The sequence below is a fragment of the Colletotrichum fructicola genome, assembly GCF_000319635.2.
Source record: "Colletotrichum fructicola Nara gc5 chromosome Unknown KSG_Nara_v1_contig03, whole genome shotgun sequence".
Classification (NCBI taxonomy): Eukaryota; Fungi; Ascomycota; class Sordariomycetes; order Glomerellales; family Glomerellaceae; genus Colletotrichum; species Colletotrichum fructicola.
In genome coordinates this window covers 579,106-599,112 of record NW_027094053.1, presented here as the reverse complement: position 1 = coordinate 599,112, position 20,007 = coordinate 579,106, and the positions used below count along the sequence as shown (strand labels likewise).

Below are 20,007 nucleotides of genomic sequence, written 5' to 3'. Positions count from 1 at the left end.
GTTGCAGCTAGTTCAGAGAGGAGAGTCATCAACGGAACTGGGTCATCCTCCTCGGAAGTGTCGAGGACCTCCACCCCGAATAGACTTTCATCAAAACCGATAGCTACTCGTCTGCAAACGAACTTTCCGAGATTTGAGAAATCTTGGAGCTTCATTTGCAGGTCGTGATAGTCAATGTCAACGTCGTTAAGCACGAGTGAGGTTAAAGTTTTCCCGAAGGTATTTGCTTCTTGCTCAAAGAATCCATCAAAATCGTTGAACTTGTGAAGAAAAACGTCCGACACATCTGGGGCGCTTTCAAGCAAGCTGTCCCACATGCAGGGAGGTGGGAAGGTCCATCCCACTTCGTTGACAGTAACACCAGCATCTGCTATAGTCAAAGACTGCAGAGATGGGAATCCAATGGTTCCTGCGCCAAATATGATGGTTTTTCCGTGTGCGAGGGTGTGTTCAGGGACAGCGAGAGTGAGGTGTGTGAGGTGATCCAAGCCGCGGAATACCAGCGCCGTAGCCCAGAGTATGTATTTCGAATTCTTCACTGCGGTTGGTTGTTCCGCATAAACCCTTTCCAGTTTCCTGTGGTACCCGTTTAGACTCGTATTACCACGGAAAATTCGGAGGATCTCAGGCCTCATGAGAAAGGCCATATTCCTGATTGATATGCGACTCGTGTCATCATTCAGGTCGAAATGAAGAATAAGTTCCTTGACGAAGCGGCTGATTCTAGGGTTATTGTGCAGAATTCGGAACAGGCTGATGAGCTGGTTGGCCGCGTCTAGACCGTGGATGCTGACGACTCGCCGGGCCTCCTCATAGTATAATCGATGGCAAATTTTGTTCACGCAAGAGAAACTGGAAAAGGAAGCCTGGGCCTTCCGCAGGTCCCTCGCGACTTCTGAGATGCCTCCCTCGTGGGTGAGCAGTATTTCTCGCGTTGAGCCTGCTCCATTTCCCGGCCTATTGACGCGAAGGTGCGAAGCTATGAGTTCCAAAAGCTCCAAAGAAAGGTCTGAGAATCGTGCCATGGTGGCTTGCAGGGAGACGCTGGGCTCTTGTAAGCCCAAGATGAGGTGTTGAGTTTGAAGTTGTAGTGAAAGTTGCAAGCGAAAGAGGGAAGCAATTATTGGCGCACCGACTGGGTCCATAGTTGGTAGCGCTGCGATGATTGGCCGGGACTGCCCTGCGAGATGGGAGGAATCATGACTGGTCATGTGACCCGATGGACATGATGTCTCGAATGTCTCAAAGGAATGACCACGCAGAGATCAATTGCTCTTATCCACAGGGCTGCTGAATGAAAGACCCATTTAGAGAAAGAATGCTTTCAAGAACAAAAAACAACAAATCTAATGGCCGAATGATTCTCGAAGACTTTCCCAGCTCTTAGAAATGCATTCACTTTGCACCTCATGGATTAAACTCAAAGAACCAGGTTTTAAGTGAGAATGCGCGGGTCGAATTTCAAAACAAAGACCTTTTCGCCTACTGATATTTCTGAGGCACCATCTGGAATATTCAATGTCTAAGATGCCTGTTTGGACGGAGTATGCTGGAAGCCTCGTGACTGACTTTCCAGTCATCTCAACCACCCCCTGCCCCCAAGGCCCTTACTACTTGAACTCGCTTCTCTGACATCGTTCACTGTGAGTTGCGCGTCAATTTCTCTCACCAACACCAACCAAGCTGACCCTGTTCTCCACGCCAGACATACACCATGGGTCAGCTTAGCGATCTTCCCCCGGAGCTCATCCTGACCATCTTTTCTCACTTGCGGTTGGGTCTGCCAATGCATGATCTGTTTGTGTGGACAAGAGACATCGATGAGCAGGGACGAATTACTGGAGTCAGATGGAACGACCTTCTCAACTTCTCACTCCTGAACCGCCACTTCCGCCAAATTGTCTCCGACAAGCTGTACACACAGATCAGGATCCAAGGGAAGCTTCCAATCACGAGACTCGTATCGTTTTTGCGGTTCATCACAGCGCATACTGAAGCAGCTGCCGACGTGAGGCAAGTGTACATCAACCTCGATCCGGGGAGGACCGGCTCTGGATCTCTTCGACAGAAGGATATATACTTAATCCAGACCGCGGCCGAAAACTCCGGAATCACGTATCCTCAAGAGATCTTTCCTTGCGAAGATCTGGCCGCTGATCATTTAGCAAAGAGTCTAATCGACCTAAGAAACCCTGGCTATCAAGAGGAGGAACACCTGCGACTCCAGGTTCTCGTCGCCATCTTGCTTGCTCATCTCCGAGGAACGCAAGAGTTGGCGCTTACCTGCCCCTACGGCGTATTCAGAAATTTCGCTCGTGGTAACCTAGCGAAGCAGCGTGGCCCAGGATTCGACCCAGATGACGAAAGGGTCAGGTTCGCTGACGAGACACCGATGATTGTTGGCAAACCCTGGCTCCCGCAGTTGTTCTCTCTTGTTATGACACATATTGCAGGCACCGAACCGTTCCGAACTATCGGATTCGAGGGGGATGAGCTTGCGAATCTTCTCTGCTTGGGCTCAAAGACCAGTCGGCTGTGTCTTGATGACGCCGGTGTGGACTTCAGACTTCAAAAGGGCCCGGTCGGGAATTGGGCGAACATTTCTCATCTCACCCTGACTACTCAGCACATAAGTATCGCAGCCATGCAGAGCATCGCCAATCACTGCAGCGCTTTGTCGACATTCAAGTACTTGCCAACAGCGTGCGAGTCATTTGGAGTGACACAATCGACACAGGCTGAGCCCGGGGAGGTGATACACGCTCTGCGGAAACATGCGAACACGCTGCGCACGTTGTGCATTTCGTCCTCAGGGTACTCCCCTCGCGGCTTCCTCAGCATGCCTGTTTCTAAGCTCGATTGCTTCGTCGCCCTGGAGAATCTCTGGATTGATAACAGGACCATTACTGGGGACTTGCCTGCGGTCCAGGGGACGCTGATTAGAGTTGATCGAAGAGAAAAGCTCATCATGTCCCTGCCGCCTTCTATCAAAAGGCTTCATTTGCACAACGCTTCGTATGTGCCAAGCGGAGGACTCTATTGGCTTGCTGGGCACAGCGAGCTTTTCCCGAACCTTGTCAGAGTTGAGTTGGACTGGCCAACGGGCGATGATTACACGCCAGAAGAGGTCATTCGGAAGCTGTTCTTGCAGGTTGGGGTGGACGCGCCGACGAGGCGAGGCATGATTCGGGACGCCCGCTTATGGGATCGGTATTTCTGAGAGCGACATAGATTGTCGCGTCGTGTGTTGCTTGCTTTTTTTGAGTCTGTTCTGAGAAAATGAAAAGGGGCCTGCAGACAGGGGCCAGCCATTCGCATAGAGCTGTGAAGTCACGTGATATCGTGCCACACTTCGCGTCTGTCACGCGCCGAGACTTTAATTAGCTACATTCCGTCCAACAACGTCACCCTTTCAATGTTCAGGAATACTGTGCCCACCGCAACAAAACCAAAATGTCACGAAATAAGAACATGAACAAGAACAAGCGTCAGAGAATCAAAAAGAGACAGAATAAAGACGCCCAAAAGCCAAACCCATCCTCACGAGCTGCATCCGCGAAGTTGATCCAGAAGCAGAATCCATTCTCAAGGCTGACCCCGGAAATCCTCACCAATATCTGCTCTTTGCTATTTCCCACGCATCACAGCCTGCAATATGTCTTCGAAGTAGACGGCCCTGCGATTATTCACCATCGCTGGAAAGACGTGTACAACCTGTCACTGGTCGACCGGAGGTGCCGCACAATCATCAGTCCGTTCCTGTACCGTTGCATCCCCGTCCCTGGACCACGCTCCCTCACCAAGCTGCTGTCCTTCGTGCGCTTCGTAACAGACAAACCAACAATCGCCCAAGGAATCAAGCAGCTCTACCTTCAGCTCGAAGTGGTGAACTCAGGCGTGACAGTGGTCACCCAGGATGATGCCAAGTGGGTGGTGGAGCAGGCCGCGGAGACTGGCACCCCCTTCTGCGATTGCAAATGGGAGGGCCTACCGTACAAGCAGGAGTTCGAGTGGAAGGGCACCAAACGAGCGCAGAGCCGCGTGCCCGAGCGGCCGATGAAGCAGTACACCGACGAAGTCGAGACGCGGAACTGGGACGAGTGCCAGCGCATGGAGACGCTTCTTCTGATTCTTCTGCGCCGCCTCCCTGGCCTTGTCGACCTTGGTCTCGAGCACGGCAAGCGCGTATTCTCCCACGTGTACACAGCTTTGGAGAACGAGAGGCTAGATGCGGGGGACCGCAAGAGGCAAAACCTGCCACCAGTGCCGCCACGAGTGACCCTCCCCACGCTGCCAACCGTCCGATCCGTGGCCATGAAGATCAACCGCAGCGCCACCGAGTGGCAGCATGTCGACGACAAGGACCTGCGAATTCTCATGGAGATGTGCCTCAAAACCGAGCGACTCTCCGTCGAGGAACTGAAGCCCGTAGGACGCCTTATGCCTTGGGTCAACCCGAACAACCCCCACCTGTTGCCATGGTTGAACTCTGTCCGCAAGCTCACACTGACCAACTCAAGAAGCGTCGACAGCTGGAAGGAGATGGCCGCTGTGGCCCTCTACATCCGCAGCTGCCCGGTGCTGGAGGAGTTCAGGTTCATGGCGAAATACCGCGAGACGCGCGAGGGAACGCCCCACCGGGTGCGGGTTCCGCAGGAGGCCATGCTCTTCCTCGAGAATGCTCTGACGGCGATGCATTTATGGTGCCTGAGGACGCTCGTGCTCGACTTGCGCCACTGCACGCAGTCGGATAGGCCCCCTGCCTGGGGCCGCCTCCGGGAGTATGCTAACTTGAAACACATCTACCTGAACCTGGGGCACCACATTCCCCAGGGAAGCTACGGCTACCGCGACAGGAATAAGATGGATCGCGAAGCTACGGAAGTGTTGAAGGCTCTACCGCCGTGCGTGCGCGTCGCCAGGCTCGCCGGCGAGTTCTGGCTGCCGAAGCCGCTGAAACGGCTCATCCGGAACCACAAGAGAGTCCCGTATCTGCATGACATCGAGGTGGAGGGGGAAGATGACAGTGACACGCTTGAGGCGATGGCTTCTTTACAAGAGAGGTTTGCCCAATGCGGTACTGGAGGAGGGCAGCTCAGGAGTCCCCAGAGCAGCAAACCGGTTGTTGTCGGCAGTTCAGCGGCAAAGATCTGGCCGCGGCCGGTGCGGTCGGAATGGAGGGAGGATGCCCCTGAGATCCTCAAGTGGACCAACAGGGAGATGGTCGTTTACGGGACGAGGAAGTACCCTGGGACGGGTGCGAAGCTGATCGTGCAGAAACGGACTGCTGTCCCCGCACCCAGCAAGAACACAGAAATGCCGATGCCCGTCTGGTTGGAGTGGATGCATCCTGCCACGGAGCCGGGGAAGGAACCCACCCTGAGGCGGACGAACACGCCCAGCGAAACGCCCATTGCGATCTGGCCGAATTATGAAGACGCGCCTCGCTAAGTTCGTGAAAGCATACGAATCATAGGGGCCACGCCGGGTGGCCCGGCGGACGCGGCCCGGGCCACGAAGCGGCTTTGGGCTCTAGTAAGGCAAGCAGCGAGTCCGTTGCCTCAATCATGATGAATTTTGCATTTGAGCGTGTTCTTTGGGCTTGCTGGGCGGGTTGTGGCCAAACATGACGATCGAGACTATATCATGATGGTAGTCACAAAGTTGCAAATTTCAGAGATACCAGCAGCAGCGTAAATATACTCTAAGAGATCCTATCACTGCGAATACAGGTTTGAAGTTGCCTGTGCCGTCATGACCCTGATTATGCCTGGTTCCAGTCGAGTCACCGGCGAGAACCCGGCCTTTTGCATAACCGCAAGGGTTGCAAAGGTCGTCCACACAGGAACCTAAACGCTTGTTTGTCTCCAATGCTGCACACGACCTCTCAGTTCAATTTACTCGACAAGTTCTTTTGTTCCAAAACAACGATTATTCCCATGCCACCGGGCCCTACCAGACTGCGCCATTCACAACAGACCTGTTCCCTCCAGCCTCCTCCCACTTCATCATGGCCATGGCTAGCATTATAGACCTCCCAGCCGAGTTAATCGACAACATCCTCGACCTCGCCACGACAGAAGTCTCAGACGACACAGCCATCGAGTCCCTCGGCCCCAGACGCGTCGCCGACTGCCCGTCTATCGTGCGCCAACGAATCATCAACTCCCTCACGCCCACCTGCCGCAGGTTCCACGAGCTCTTCAGACACGAGCAGCACCGCGTCATCTTCCTCACCAAGAAGAACATATTCCCGCGGATGGTCAAGCTCCACCGCGTGCTGGGCTCAGCCCCACAACCACAGGTGTTCCAGAACACGACGAAGATCGTGGTCGACTACGAAGAGGACCCGTTACTGGCGAAGAACTATAGGGATAATGCCGGCTATGGGAAGATAGCCAACAAGCTTGACTCTTTGAGGAGCGACACGCGCAAAGCTGGATTCAGGGGTATGGAGGATCACTGGGTTTCTCTGGATCAAGTTGGGCGCGAACGCGTCGGGCCACATGTGCCGGTGCAGTGCGGCCACGGCCACAGGTTGGGCCTGCTGGCGCAATTGATCCTGCTGCGGCTCCCGAACGTCGAGGGGGTCACTTTGCCTTATTGCATGATGGACCTTCTTTAACCTCTGGACGTGTCGTGTACGAATGTCAAAGTCCGGCAGAGATTCCCACCGCGGCTCACAGCCCTACGTATAACCAAAGTTGACAACGGGGATGGGCACCCTGGAATAGCCGGCATGACGCCCAGCCGGTGCGGGATCTTCGCAAAGTACGGCTACGTCAAGGACCTTCTCACCAGCGACCTACAAACGGGCCTCCCGCCCGCGGAGTTCATCACATTCAGCTGGCTCACGCGCCTCGTCCTCTGGCACTGCGCCGTCATCGACCCGAACCACTTAGACCAGGCCCTGAAGCGGCTCCATAGACTGCAGACCTTCGTCTACACGGTCAAGAGCTCGCCCACTCCTAGGTGGCCTCGGGGCCCCATGTACGAACGGTATCTGGCGGTGCGGTTCCCCGAGACCCTGGAGACGCTTTGCATCGACGCGCCGTTGGATTATTGGTACGGACGGTACGGACTGACGTCGGTGTTCGGCGGCCTGCAGAGGCTGGAGAACCTGTGGGTGAAGGCGCACAATCTGAGCAGGGCAGGGTTGGGGAACGGAGTTGGGATTCTGGAATCGACGAGCCGGCACGATCGCAGCTACGACCGTATCAAGATTGTAGCGGCGGAAGGCGATCTGAAGTGTTTGCCGAAGTCGTTGAAGAGGCTGCACATATTGGGGGAGATAGGACGTGTTCGGGAGGATGTGAAGGGGCTGGAGGAGGCGGTTGGAAGTGGGAGGCTGCCGAATTTTAAGGAGATCGCGGTGGAGACGACGATAGAAGATGAGGACGGCCCGGAAGAGGGCTTTTGGACGCGGTATGAGGCAGATTTGTGGGATTTGGACGGAGAGAAGCTTGAGAGGGAGGGTGTTAGGTTCTTAGATGAGGTCGACCCCAAACCATACATGTGGTAGGATTCCGAGAGGGGTTCGAGCAAGATCAGTGATGGGGATGAGAGCATGGCACGATACGAGCAATTGTTCAAATGTAATCATCGTTACTGCATTCTGGTGTGGGAATCTGCCTGTCTTTGCTATGATTCAGCCCAAAGCATCTGCCAATCTTCTCAAGCCAAAGTCAATCAAACGTGACCAGATTCCAAGCTATTCCATCTCTCCAACTGTCAACATCCACACCAAGATCATAATCCAGAAGGATGCTCGACTACTGCTTGTAGCATCCGCCGTTCTTGAAGGTGGCCGCGATGCCGCAGGTGGTCGACTCGATGGCCTCCTTGACGCACTTCTCGTTGCTGTCGACCTTGAACCAGGAGAACATGTCCAGCTCCAGGGACACGCCCTTGCCGAGGTCGGTCTCGAAGACATCGGTCTGGCACTTCTTGACCTTGTAGCGGTTAGGACCGTCGCCGTCGGGGCAGGTGAAGCGGATGGCGGCAACGAGGTTGTCGCACCAGTTGGTCGAGTCCTGGCCGGTAGGCTGGATGTCGACCTTGTACTTGAGGCGGTTGTTGGCCTCGTCGAAGCGCCAGGAGCAGTCGGCCTCGGTGGTCAGGCCCTTGCTGGGGTCGACGAAGGCGCAGGTGAAGTCGGGGTCGATGCCCGGGGGAGGGGTGGCCTGGGCAGGGGTGTTGGTCTCCATGAGGTCCTCGTCGTCGCTCTTGAAGATGGAGGGGCTGGGAGGGCTGTCGTCTCTGTCGGCGGACCAGTAGCGAGTGCTGCAGACGCTGCTGCGGTAGCAACTGAGGGGTGTTAGCTTGAGTTCGAGTAGCCAATGGGGTAAGGTAAGAAGTAACGACTTACCCCTCGTTGACCCAGTTGGTCAGGACAGGGTGGTTGAAGCACATGGAGAAGTGGATGGCCCACTGAACCTCCTCCATGAAGTCCTTGCCCTCGGGCCAGGGCCAGCCGATCTTGTAGCGGAGGAAGAGGCCGTTGCCGTTCTCGTCGGCCTTCCACTTGCGGTCGCACATGAACCAGTAGGTCCAGTTGTCGGTGAAGTCCTGGATCTTGGTGATGAGCATCTCGCACCACTTCTCGCTGGACATGCCGACAGGGTCGATCTTGATCTGGTACTCGAGGTGGTTGTCGAAGCCGCAGTTCTCGAAGGAGTAGCTGCAATCGATCTGGGGGACGATGTAGCGCTTGATGATGTCGGTGCAGTTGTGGTCGGGGAGAGGGCCGAAGTCGTCGCGGATGGTGATGCCGGTGGTGTTGATCAGGCTGACCTGTCCATCCAAGGAGGCGGCAAGGGCAGTCTTGGGACCAAGGCCAGGGCCAGAATTGGCGATGGCGGCACCCAGGGCACCAGCGGCGAGGGATGCCTGGACGAGGACACGCGGGATCATCATCGTGAAGTCTTGTTTGGTGTTTGAGTGCTTGACGGTGATGATGATGAGAGACTGTGAAGGGCAAGAGGGGAGGAGAGCTGGGTTTGTGTGGCTGAGAGCAAGAAAATTCTCACGGCTTGCGCAGAGTGAAGAGGGCTGGCTACCTTTGTTTTTTTTTCGAATTCCTCTCGAGGCGCGTCAGGTTGTGCACCACCCTTAAGCGAGGCAAAGGTGAGAATAACAAAGACATACGAGGCAGGAGGCAGGTGAAAGGCAGAGTCGTGCTTTCCTTCAAAAGTAGAAAGAGGTTGAGCTGTGAGGTGAACCTACTCATTCACCCTGAGTCTCCTGGGCTGCTAACCAGACCCAAGCTTAGTTGTGACCTTGAATTAGGAAGTCTACTCGATTATCACCACATTAGCCTTGAATATTTGATACTTACCCCTATTTAAACCTGTTGAAAAAATATCCTGCTTATTTTCGAGAGACTACTTGATTTTCGGATGCATACATAGCTATTTTCACACCTTGAGAACTGAAATGCTTTTACTCAAATGAACAAGATCGCTTTTCGACATCAAGCATATACAACTATCGATTGACTTGCGGCCCAGCTTATAAAATCTGATTTTGAGTTTTACTATCCGTGGAAATGCTGCTGCTTTGGTCGCCACTTCGTTCCTCGTCGTCGTTGTTGCCATCGGCGACGTTGTCTCTGTTGTCTGTCACCGTCTTACTCATCCCTCGTCGTCGTTTTCGTCGGTATCATTTTCGTCGTGATCTCTAGTAGTCTCCGTATTCAATATTCTGATTGATATACTCCATGGTCGGCTCTGTTCCCGTCGTTCTCGATGGAAGGATAATTCCAAGATTGTAATGTAGGCTGCATCTGGTAGTTTTCTGCCGTCCGGATCGAATGTTGATATTAAGACTAAAGCTTCTCTGAAGCGTCTAAGCAGAAAAGCTTCAATTCAAGGAAGGGGAGGGATCACGTAAATCGGAGCTTTCCTGATTGAGGTGTTGTTCAAGTGAAGCCATCGTGAGGAATCAAGCCACATGCAAGATGAGGTAATCTTAGAGACGCCACACCCAGCCCAAGTCAGCCACAGGACCCCCACATATGCAGCCCAACGAGGCACCAATCCGATGGATGCACCTTCAGCACCTGAAGGGAGCTTGTGAAGCTGCAGCAGCTGCATTGCGGTACGTACCGATCGGCCCCTGTGGCCCTGCACTAATTCGCAGCCGCCATTGGAGCCAGCGAGCCCGGTACAGCGGCCAGCGGCCAGCTAGCAGGACGCGGTCGAGTCTCGGAATGACATTTCGCGACGCCTGACACTTGACACTTTATGCACCCACCAGAGCAGAGCTCCATCTTTGCATTTCGCTTCATCTTCCCCTTAGCAGCAGCTGCCGATTCCTCAAACTCCACCGACCGACCGACCACCGTTGACGACACTCCTGAACGACGTGGACTGCCGAATGCCGCACACCGACCGCCTCGATCCTATGCGCGACTGAGCCTCTTCCCCTTCCTGCTGGAAATGCCTGCGGAGACGACACCATGGACTTTGTGAGTGCTGGAGCCCCCCTTCTGGCTGGCCGGCTGGCGATGGCTTCACCCCCGTGCTGACCTTTGACACTGCAGTGGTCGCGCCTCCTAGCGGGCACTTCGCTCTCCCCCTCCAACAACCGCAAGGTCGACGCCGCAAAGGACCCCACGAAACGCTTGCACCGGTTCGATAAGGAATACAACCGCATCTTGGTGAGCTCTGCCGCGGAACGGACCCCATCGCCGGAGCTTTGGACCCTGACTAGTCCCCCTTTTAGCAAATCTGGAGATCCTCCTCAAACCTCGCCAATGACGTCGACGCCGCCGAAACCCTCGAGATCAGGCTCCAAGAGCTGACCAACATCCTCAACGACGAGTCCCGACGCCCTCTCCCCCACCCCTGCATCCAATATGCCGCGAAGAAACAAGTCTACGTGCCCATTGGCAAGATAGCGACCACATCCTACAACGAGTGGATTATCAAGGAGGCCGTACTTTTTTTTGCGACCCTGCTCGAGACCGAGGAGGAGGCCTTTGTCGAGAATGTCACCTTCTCCGCCAGTCTGACCAACCTGCTGGTCCGCATCACCGGCGTCAACAGCGTTCGCCTGGGTTCCGACACCGAGGCCAAGGTTGTCGAGCTGGCGTTTAACATCACCACCAAGATCCGCCTCAACCGGGACATCCTGCACGCCTGGTTCAAGACCAACCACGATGGCGCCCCGAAGGCCAACCCCCAAGACGACCAGGGCTCCTTTGCCGGCCGGACCCAACGACAGGACTTTCCGCTATTCTATATTTTGATGGATTATATTCACCACGAGGGCAAGGTTGGAGATTTTGCCAGGACGGGACTGCTGTACATCATCGAGTCGGCGTCTAGCGACGAGTCGTTGGAGCAATGGATTGTCGAGAGTGATCTGTCTACGTTGATGGCGACGGGTCTGGGAGCCCTCTACAGCCAGTTGAGCCGGAAGCTCGTCATCGACTACCCTACCAATGGCCTCCCCGCGATTCTGGCCTTCTCCGATTACGAGCGCCCCACGTCCACTTTTGAGATCATCAGCTCCTGCTCTGGCGACTTCCAGGGCCACATCGAAACCTTCCTCTCCCATCTCCTCTTCTGGCAGGACGTGCTGGACCACTGCAAGTCGGTTGAGGTGAAGCAGACACTTCTGGAACACTTCCAGGTCATTTTCCTGCAGCAGCTCCTGTACGGCCCCTTTCCGTCTGATATCAGGAGACCCTTTACTGACTGAGCGTGCAGATACCCTTCGCTGCTGGAGTCGTCTGATATTGACGGAGGCTCGTCCGTTGCCGTCCTTACCTATCTCCGCCGCATCCTAGAATCCCTCGACCACCCCGACATGATCAACCTCATCCTCCACTACCTCCTCGGTCTCCCTGACCATGTCTCGACTGGCCCCTCAAGTGGTGGGCGCGCTTCCATCAGCGCAGCTCGCAAGCGCAAGTCCATGGACCTTGCGACCATGCTGGCCCAGACACAATCCGACATCACCGCTACACCTTTGCTGTTTAACCTCGTTGATCTCATCCAAGCGTGTTTGCGCTCCCATAACCAGCAAACCATTCGTGTTACGCTCCAGCTAGTCTCGGCCATTTTTAAGAGACACCATCGCTATGCTGTGGGCACGCTCTTGCGCACGGAAACAGTGATTGGCGACAAGATGCATCGCACGGTCGGAGCACATGAGCAGGAGGTCGACTACCTCATGAGCCTGGCTGGTTCGATTGGCGGCCAGGACAACTTTGATGAAATCTACGAGAATGTCCTAAAGGATACAATGACCCGGCTGGAGGGCCATCCCTGCTCTTTGAAGCTCGTCGCCCCCAAGATTTCCACCAACAACCATGACCTACCCGCTATTCCTGATACGCTTCCTGGGGCGCCACGCGACGTGCACGAGCACACACTCCGACCGGACGATCCCATGCTCAACACAGTACTGGACCTTCTCGAGACCTTCTTCATGAACCCTGTTGACACAAACCTCTCTCTGACCGAGTCCATTTTGGATCTGGCCATCTGCGGCTATATGACGGTCGAGGGATGGATGCTCCGAAATCCTCAAAAATACACTTACGATGAGCAGCCACCTAGCCCGACGTCTCCTGACGCATCAACGACGTCGTTCAGGCCTCCAACGGACCCTGATTCCACAACGTCCGCGGAGCAACAAACCCTTGCAGCTCTCGACGGGTGTCGTCGTCGCCCAGTCTGGACCCAGTCCTCTCTGCCGCGTATCCTCATCGTTCTCCAGCAACTCTGCAACCAGGTAACCCAGTACCGCGAGACGGTCCCCCGCTTTGAGGACCTCCTGCAAAGCCGGAGAGAGGCGTTCCAGACTGCGGATAACCGGCCCACGCCGCCGCCATTGCCGCCTCGCAAGCCGACTCCGCAGAGACACAGGTCAGCGCATACCCCGGAACGCGAAAGTCTGGATGATGCACGCAGTGGATCGCCGGCGCGCCCGTCTGGCCTGGAACGTTTTGCACAACGCCTGGTATCGGAGTTGAGTACTCCAACCCGGTCAGGAACCCCCAGGGGAAGAAAGAACAGCCGTGGTTCCGGGACTAACAGCCCGGCCCCGGGCGGTCTATCGGGCGGATATGGTCTGTCTACCCCGACGTCCCGGCCTCTTCCCCCACCAAAAGACACTCCCTACGACCATGCCCCAAGAAGTGTGACAGATGAAACTGGTTCGTCGCATGGGCCTAGAGACCCCGTGGCCAGCCAGGCAGCTGCGTTTGCAGCGATTGACCAAAGTATCCTCGCGCGTAAGGTCGGCATTCCTGGCAAGGTCGAGGCCATCCCGCTGGATCTCGGGAAGAAGCCGACTCTACATATGCCGCCGCCCAAGGACGACGATGAGGACGCGGAGCAGGAGGTCACGGAAGAAGGAGAGCAAAAGGTGGAGCAAGAAGGAGAGCAGGAAGCATCAGAAGCCCAAGAGGCCCAGCCGGAGCCAAGCGGCGATGATACCGCCGAGGTCAAGTCAAAGCCAGAGGAGAAGAAGGCGGAGCGTACCGCTTCGGTCTCGCATGTTCTCACCAACGTGATTATACTGCAGTCTTTCCTGTTTGAGCTGGCTGCCCTGATTCAGGTGCGTGCCGGGCTCTTCAACGAGGTTCGCTACGCCTGAGGGGTGCCGGATGCAACCGTGGGGGGCATGAGGCCAGGGCGGAGACTCTTTCTGTTTCTTTTCTACATATCAGATAAAAGACCATTCTTATTGTACGTAGTATACTTTTTCCTGTGGCTTCCCGGTTCTGGGCCTCGTCGCTCGCTTGCATTGCTTGGCGTCGGTAAGGGAGGGGAGGGGGTTCTCTGTTAGGTGCTGATGAATAGACTTATCTGCTGTGTTTATTACTATGATGTCGTCTGCTGAGTGGCTCGATCTGGGTTCGGTGAAGACGATGGTGAGGCGACTATCATGCGGTGCGTACCTACTTACTAAGTGATGGTGTTGGGCTTGTTTAGATGAAGGAACCTAACGGAAGTACGGATAAATCCCCCTCCCCCAAAAATGGCGCGCGCCGTTGGCCGTTCATGCCTTGTGATCTGCCGAGCGGACCCAGTATTGGTGATCGACGGCTGACGTGCGCTAATGCATCAAGTGCCGGGGTGCAGGGGTTGTTGAGTTTAGCTGGGGGTGGAGGCCGAGGGGGTGGGATGCGTTGCGCAGCTCGCGTTCGCGGGGTGCGGCGGACGGTCGGGTTGGATGCCAAAGCCCGGGTTTCTTTTGGGGTTAGCCTGGGTTGGACCTTGGGATGTCACCGTAGATGGAGGCCAAGACTGGGGAGTTTAGCTGGGAGGATCGGGGTTTAGGAAGATTCTGGAAGGAGTGGTTCCTTTCTGGAGGTTTCTGGTATTTGATCATGGTTTATTGGGAGCAGGTGGAAGAGGGAGATGAGGAGTTGTTGAATGAAGTTGATGGTTGAGAGGGAACTGAGTTTGTCCTCGTTGAGGTGACATGAGTCAATTGCGGTAGCATTCCGCCTGATCTCGGCCTCGGACGCGGGAATTTGGGCTGAAGAGACAGGTCGTCTGTCACCAGAAGAAAGTTAGGCTTTCCAGCTTTCTTGCATATAGTGTTGGAGCAGCGGCACATTTCGTGATTTGGAGAGCAGAGCAGAGTTTGGGAAACGATCTCAGGATGGTATGGCTCAGCATGGTATGGTATGGAGCATCACATAAGCGAATGGGCAGATAATCTTTCCCAGACCGTTTGATATCTCGATTACGAGAGGAGAAGTGAAAAGGTTGAGATTGGTGGTGGTCGGCTAGACCGGATTGCTTCAGACAAATTGGTCGGATGATTTTTGGGTTTTTTTTGGGGCATGGGTAACGTTTTCCGCGTGCTGTTTTTGGAGACGCCGCTGGCGCTTGAGTCGTGGGCTGAACAAGTCTGAACCGAATCTGAGTCGGACGCGGTTCCGTGCGCTCGCGAGTCGGGGGGCGAGTTGGGCACGGCGAGACGTGAGTCGGGGACATTTTTCTTTGCGCGCAGGAGAAGGCTGAGTTGTCTTGGCCTCTGCAATGAGACGAGGCATCAGCTGAATTGGGAGACACGTGTGTGCTGTGTGCGGACTTGCAAAGTGACGGCGGCGCTTGCTGGTCTGTGGTGAAGACAGAAGTGTGGAATTGTCGCGGGCTGAAACTGTGGAAACGCGCTTGTGGGCAAAAAGGCAAAAGGGCGCATCTTATTGAAAGTGACGGTAAGGGTCCTTCCTTGGGCGATATGACGTGCCCGAACGGGCGCGCCACGTTGTCTAGGGCTGTGGACAAGGGTACGGAGTAAGGAAGGGTGTGTTCAGGTTCGTCAGCCCTTTCTCTCGGTGATGGGACCGGGATGGGCGGGATTCCAGATAGATGGGCTGGTGCCATGGATGGGTTCGTGTTGAGCGTGCCTAAGAAAAGAAGTGGGAATGTAACCGGGGAAAGGGCCAGCTGGTGTAACTGGTTGGTAGATAAAGGGAAGATTCGTCCTGTGTTGTGTCAGTTTGGCCTATTTGCTTCTTGCCTTCCAAGTCTTTGCCGTCTGATGTCGGATGAGAATTTGAAGTGAACAGTTACACGGATTATTTTGAATTACACTCCCCTTCATCGAAGAGACCAAGCGTCCCATCATTCAGTTTACCATTTCTTTCCTTTTCAACTATACCAGCTTTACTACACTCGCCCGGAGCAGATTATCTCTTTTCTCTTCTTTCATTTCAAAGGACATACTCTACTTTCTTGAAGAACACTTGGAACGGTCGTTTTATAGCAAATACATCATGAAGTTCTCTGCTTTTGCTGTCATTACTGCCGCCGTGGCCGGCGTTGGCGCCGTGCCCGTTGAGTCTGGGTATATCTCTCCTCCTCAACCACACCTATCTCCAAAGAGACCGTCGACTAACACCAAACCCCAACAGCCCCCTCTCCTCCCTCCAAAACCGCGCCACCGAAGCCATAGGCGGTGTAGTCTCCTTCATCCGCCGCGAAGAGCTCGGCACCCCCGTCGTCCCGCAGCAGCTCAAGCGCGCGCCGCCGGTGCGCTTCCACAACGCCCGCGACGCGGAGTACCTCCGCCGGCGCAAGGACGGCGACGGCAAGGGCGGCAGCAACCCCGTGCCGCCGCTCAACCCGTTCAGCACGAAGAGCAAGGGCGGCAAGCGAGACGTGCTGGAGGCGCGGAAGAAGAAGGACCCGGAGGAGGTGCCGCCGTTGAACCCGTTTTCGACGGGGAGCAAGGAGAAGAGGGAAGGAGGGGATTTGACGAGGAGGAAGGCGCCGCAGGAGAGTGTGCCGCCTTTGGCGCCGTTTTCGGTCGATGGGGAGGATGAGGAGTGAGGGGAGTTGGGGAGCGGGGGGTTCGTCTAAGCTGTTGAGGATGCTGGGGTTTAGGGGATCGCGATGGAGGGGCCTGGCTGGACCGTGAAGCTGGGACTTGTCTTGGGCAATGTTTGGTCGGGATCTTCTGGACGAAGGCGGAGATGGGGAAGGGGAACCTCCTTTTTTTTATAGTGGGTTGGGGGAGAGTTCCTGGGGAATTGAGACTTCGATTCACTGTATATCTTGAAGCCATTTCTTCTTTTTTTGTTCTACTAGACGTCGAGTTGCGGTGTGAAGATGTGTACATGTTGGGTGGATAACAAGGCGGTGGGCGGAGGCTATCCGGCATACGTCCCGATGCGAGGGCCAAAGTACTCCCCCTTGGGCAGCTTGAGCCTCGTGCAAGCCGTCGCCTCGCAGCCCTTCTCCGAGTCGTTGCCCCACCAGTTGACCTCGAACCCGTGATAGCTCACCGCAAAGAAGATGACCACCGCAGCGATTGCGATCGCAGTCGAAAGGGCGGCTGACAGGACGTAGTTGTACTTTGACCAGAAGGCGAGGTAGCGCTGGCGGAGGTAGACCATGCTCAGCCAGCCGGGTATGACGGCGGGCCACATGTACGCGATGTTGTACTGCAGGTCAAATCAGAAACTAAGAAGAGCAAGGGGGGAGACGGCTTTTGACTCACGGGAGACCAGCTGATGCCGCCGCTGAGGATCATGACGGGGTGGATCTTGGCGACCCAGTGCGTGCGCGGGAAGCGCCTCTGGAAGACGTAAAAGAGGATCGGGATGGCGAAGCCGACGGGGAAGGCGGAGAGGAGAGCGGTGTAGATGCCGCCGGAGCCGAAGACCTTGCGGGCGCCCAGGCTGCCGAAGAGGACTGCGGCGGTGAAGTAGGTGTTGACGCCGGGGCAGGAGAAGCGGTCTTTCTGATTGCTGTAGTGAGGATTATTAGCACGAGATGGGGGAATTGGTGTGAGGAGTTCCTTACGTCGAACAGAGGTCGGGGATATTTTCAATCTGAAAGTTCATGACGCCCGTGCAGACGAAGGCGGAGACGAAGACGGCGACGACTTGGGCGGCGAAGGTGTGGCGCTGGGGGATCTTGAGGTAGTGGGCTAGCTTCAGGTCATTGGCGAAGTCGAGGGCGTGGGCGGTTGTGACGTAGCTGGAAACATTTGTGAGCCGGATAGTTGTGAGAGTTGAGATGTTTGGACGTCTTACCCGAAGCACTTGAAGAAGTTCATGGCGAGAGCATTGCCGGGTTCCCATGCACCGCCGATGAACTCGGCCAGCACACTACCGTTCTATTAGTCTATGAAATGCATCAGAGGTTTAGGTTGACTTACTTGAACTCAACCTCCATTCCGGTCGTGGCGAAGATGATACCAGTGGGGATGACGAAGACAAGGGCGAGCGCGATGCCGAAGAAGACGACGCCGACGCTGGTCTAAAGAACGTTTAGCCATGGCGCTGGATGGAGCATATGAGTTGGGAGTCTACCTCAGTAGGCCAAGCAGCAACGGCCGCGACACCGAATGCAATTGCGAGCAGGTTGAGGATGAGGTACCACCACTCGGGAACTGTTATCGGTCAGCTCAAGTAGTGAAAAGAGGCAAGGAAGATCCCGGTACCTTCGGGATAGTTCGACATCATCCTGGTGTGGACATCCTTGAAGTCCTGCGACGCCTCCTTCTTGAAGCTCCGGAGCAGACTCTTGAAGCCCAGCGCAATGTCGTGGCGATGAAAGAGGATCGCATAGGAGATTGTCGCGGCGTAGACGGCGAAGAAGTAATAATACATAGTGATGCTGCTGGCGGCCAGGTAGACGGGGGAGTAGGCTTGGTACTTGGCCTCATCCAACCACCCCCGGCTATCAAGGATCTTGGAAACGTTGTAAGAGCCACCGAAGTGGTTATACATGAGGTTCGAGTTGATCGGGAGGTAGGCTGTGTTGTACGCATTCGTCCAGTACAGCCCGATGATCGTGATGCCGCCGATGAAGACGCCGATGAATGTGTTGAACGTGACGCGGAAGGGGACGACAAGGGGCTGGACGACGTGGGTTGCGACGTTCCAGTCGAAGGTCGGCAGAGGGTTGAAACCGAGACCTTTGCGAACACCGGTGATGGCGGTGAGGGTGAAGTTATCGGGCGCAATCCACGCGACCCAGTTGAAGAGTGAGAGGGCGCCGAAGATGTAGTCTGGGAACCAGAACCAGACGAACATGCAGGCGAAGGCAGCCAAGAAGAAGCGGTAGCGGGATATGCTGTAGATCTTCTTGAAGGGGCCGGCGACCGGGTGGTTTGTCTCTGTTACAGGATCAGTGTTCTGCGACTATCATAATGAACATGTTTCTATGACTTGGCCTACCGTTATGAAGCGAGCTATTCAGAGCAATGGTGACCAATGATGCCGGCCATAGACAAAAGGCTGGGTACACCAAGAAACGCCTGCACAGACCAGCCAAACCGAAACCCATCAAGTTCGTGGAGAGAGCCAGAAGGATTTGGTAGCTGAATGACTTGGCGTACTTTTGCCCAAAGTAGCGATCCATCCATTGGGTGAAGACTAAGGCGGATCTTGTCAGATAACCAACACCATGTTCCATCGAAAGACGCGGAACTTACTGATATATCTCGAACTAGGCAGCGTCTTGCCAACACTCGCCATAATCGAAATCAACATGTGCTCCTTCTTATTAAAAGGACCCGGGTTCAAGCTATGCCGAACACCAAACAACGTGAACCCAACATCAGGCAGGAACCTCTCCGCGGCCTTGCCGACCGGATACGCCAACAGCTGCACGACTTCGGCCCTCAGCGTGATCGACGGCTGACGTACGCTAAAGAGCTGGTTGATGAAGGCGATGAACACCACGAACGCGAGCCCGATGACCCAGGCGCGGATCGTGGAGACGGGCAGGCTGGGGTCATCGTGTGGGTCGACGACGGCGCGGACCTCAGCGTAGGGACTATTGGTGGTGAGCAGCGAGACCTCGACCTTGGCTTCGGAGATTTCGCGGGCGTGGGAGTCTGGGTTGGTCAGGATATCGTCGTTGGCGAGGAAGGCTTTGAGGCGTTCGAGGGCGCCGGCGGGGAAGTTTGGGTCGAGGTTGTGTTGGGAGACGAGTCTTTCGGCGGCCTGGGTTAAGTGTGAGGGGCGTGGGAGAATGGCTGGGTTGGGTGGCGGTCACTTCACGGGTTTCTTGGAGGGAGAGGCTGCGGGAGTGTTCTCTTGCTTCGAGGACCTCTTCGGGTGTAGCATTCAGTTGTCTGGCGATTTGTGAGTTGGATGATCTTGCGTAGGTGAAATGTAGACTTACTTTGCCACTTCATCAACAGAAATCTTCTCATCGAAGCTCTCACGCTGTGAAGTCATTAGTTGATGCCAACAGAAGATGATCGTACCCGGTAGACTCACTTGAGGGTTGACATCAGCTGGCGCGACGACATCGATGGTATCGCCTGTCTTCTCATTGAGAGTACCCATTTTGGCAACGACTGGTGGACGAAACCACAGACAGATGCAGAACCTTAAGAGATGAGACACAACAGGTAGTACAGGGACATGAGGTGAGTCAGGGCAGAGCAGTTCTTATTGCCGTTCGTGAGTAGTTCACGCGAACGATGGGACCGGGGTTCGTTCGGGCGGTAGCAACCCGGATATCTGGTGACTATGTGGCGCTAAAGTCTCCCAACAACCTGAATGCCATCCAA

At 55.3% G+C, this 20,007-nt stretch overlaps 8 protein-coding genes across 8 annotated transcripts; 6 read left to right on the top strand and 2 right to left on the bottom strand.

The window, feature by feature from the left end:
• Positions 1–1,527: 1,527 nt before the first annotated feature.
• Positions 1,528–3,220, top strand: CGGC5_v004942 (uncharacterized protein; the record flags this gene model as incomplete). Its single annotated transcript, XM_032030126.2, has 3 exons — positions 1,528–1,544; positions 1,604–1,643; positions 1,706–3,220. The coding sequence occupies 3 exons, from the start codon at positions 1,528–1,530 to the stop codon at positions 3,218–3,220; spliced, it is 1,572 nt and encodes a 523-aa protein (XP_031893129.2).
• A 233-nt stretch (positions 3,221–3,453) lies between these two features.
• CGGC5_v004941 (uncharacterized protein) lies at positions 3,454–5,451 on the top strand (the record flags this gene model as incomplete). Its single annotated transcript, XM_032030116.1, has 1 exon — positions 3,454–5,451. The coding sequence occupies one exon, from the start codon at positions 3,454–3,456 to the stop codon at positions 5,449–5,451; it is 1,998 nt and encodes a 665-aa protein (XP_031893128.1).
• Positions 5,452–6,010: 559 nt separating this feature from the next.
• CGGC5_v004940 (uncharacterized protein) lies at positions 6,011–6,625 on the top strand (the record flags this gene model as incomplete). The annotated part of the gene is made up of 1 exon (XM_032030105.1): positions 6,011–6,625. One exon carries the CDS (start codon positions 6,011–6,013, stop codon positions 6,623–6,625), a length of 615 nt encoding a protein of 204 aa, XP_031893135.1.
• A 114-nt stretch (positions 6,626–6,739) lies between these two features.
• On the top strand, positions 6,740–7,522 carry CGGC5_v004939 (uncharacterized protein; the record flags this gene model as incomplete). Its single annotated transcript, XM_032030094.1, has 1 exon — positions 6,740–7,522. One exon carries the CDS (start codon positions 6,740–6,742, stop codon positions 7,520–7,522), a length of 783 nt encoding a protein of 260 aa, XP_031893134.1.
• A 250-nt stretch (positions 7,523–7,772) lies between these two features.
• On the bottom strand, positions 7,773–8,916 carry CGGC5_v004938 (uncharacterized protein; the record flags this gene model as incomplete). Its single annotated transcript, XM_032030083.1, has 2 exons — positions 7,773–8,307; positions 8,369–8,916. 2 exons carry the CDS (start codon positions 8,914–8,916, stop codon positions 7,773–7,775), a joined length of 1,083 nt encoding a protein of 360 aa, XP_031893133.1.
• A 1,543-nt stretch (positions 8,917–10,459) lies between these two features.
• Positions 10,460–13,611, top strand: CGGC5_v004937 (UPF0518 protein; the record flags this gene model as incomplete). Its single annotated transcript, XM_032030072.1, has 4 exons — positions 10,460–10,468; positions 10,544–10,660; positions 10,726–11,660; positions 11,715–13,611. 4 exons carry the CDS (start codon positions 10,460–10,462, stop codon positions 13,609–13,611), a joined length of 2,958 nt encoding a protein of 985 aa, XP_031893132.1.
• A 2,137-nt stretch (positions 13,612–15,748) lies between these two features.
• CGGC5_v004936 (uncharacterized protein) lies at positions 15,749–16,304 on the top strand (the record flags this gene model as incomplete). Its single annotated transcript, XM_032030049.1, has 2 exons — positions 15,749–15,819; positions 15,887–16,304. The coding sequence occupies 2 exons, from the start codon at positions 15,749–15,751 to the stop codon at positions 16,302–16,304; spliced, it is 489 nt and encodes a 162-aa protein (XP_031893525.1).
• Positions 16,305–16,624: 320 nt separating this feature from the next.
• OPT2-1 (Oligopeptide transporter 2) lies at positions 16,625–19,780 on the bottom strand (the record flags this gene model as incomplete). Its single annotated transcript, XM_032030038.1, has 12 exons — positions 16,625–16,918; positions 16,975–17,224; positions 17,280–17,456; positions 17,513–17,587; positions 17,638–17,738; positions 17,792–17,871; positions 17,923–18,600; positions 18,662–18,859; positions 18,919–19,432; positions 19,485–19,563; positions 19,614–19,657; positions 19,712–19,780. The coding sequence occupies 12 exons, from the start codon at positions 19,778–19,780 to the stop codon at positions 16,625–16,627; spliced, it is 2,559 nt and encodes an 852-aa protein (XP_031893528.1).
• Between the last annotated feature and the right edge of the window lie 227 nt (positions 19,781–20,007).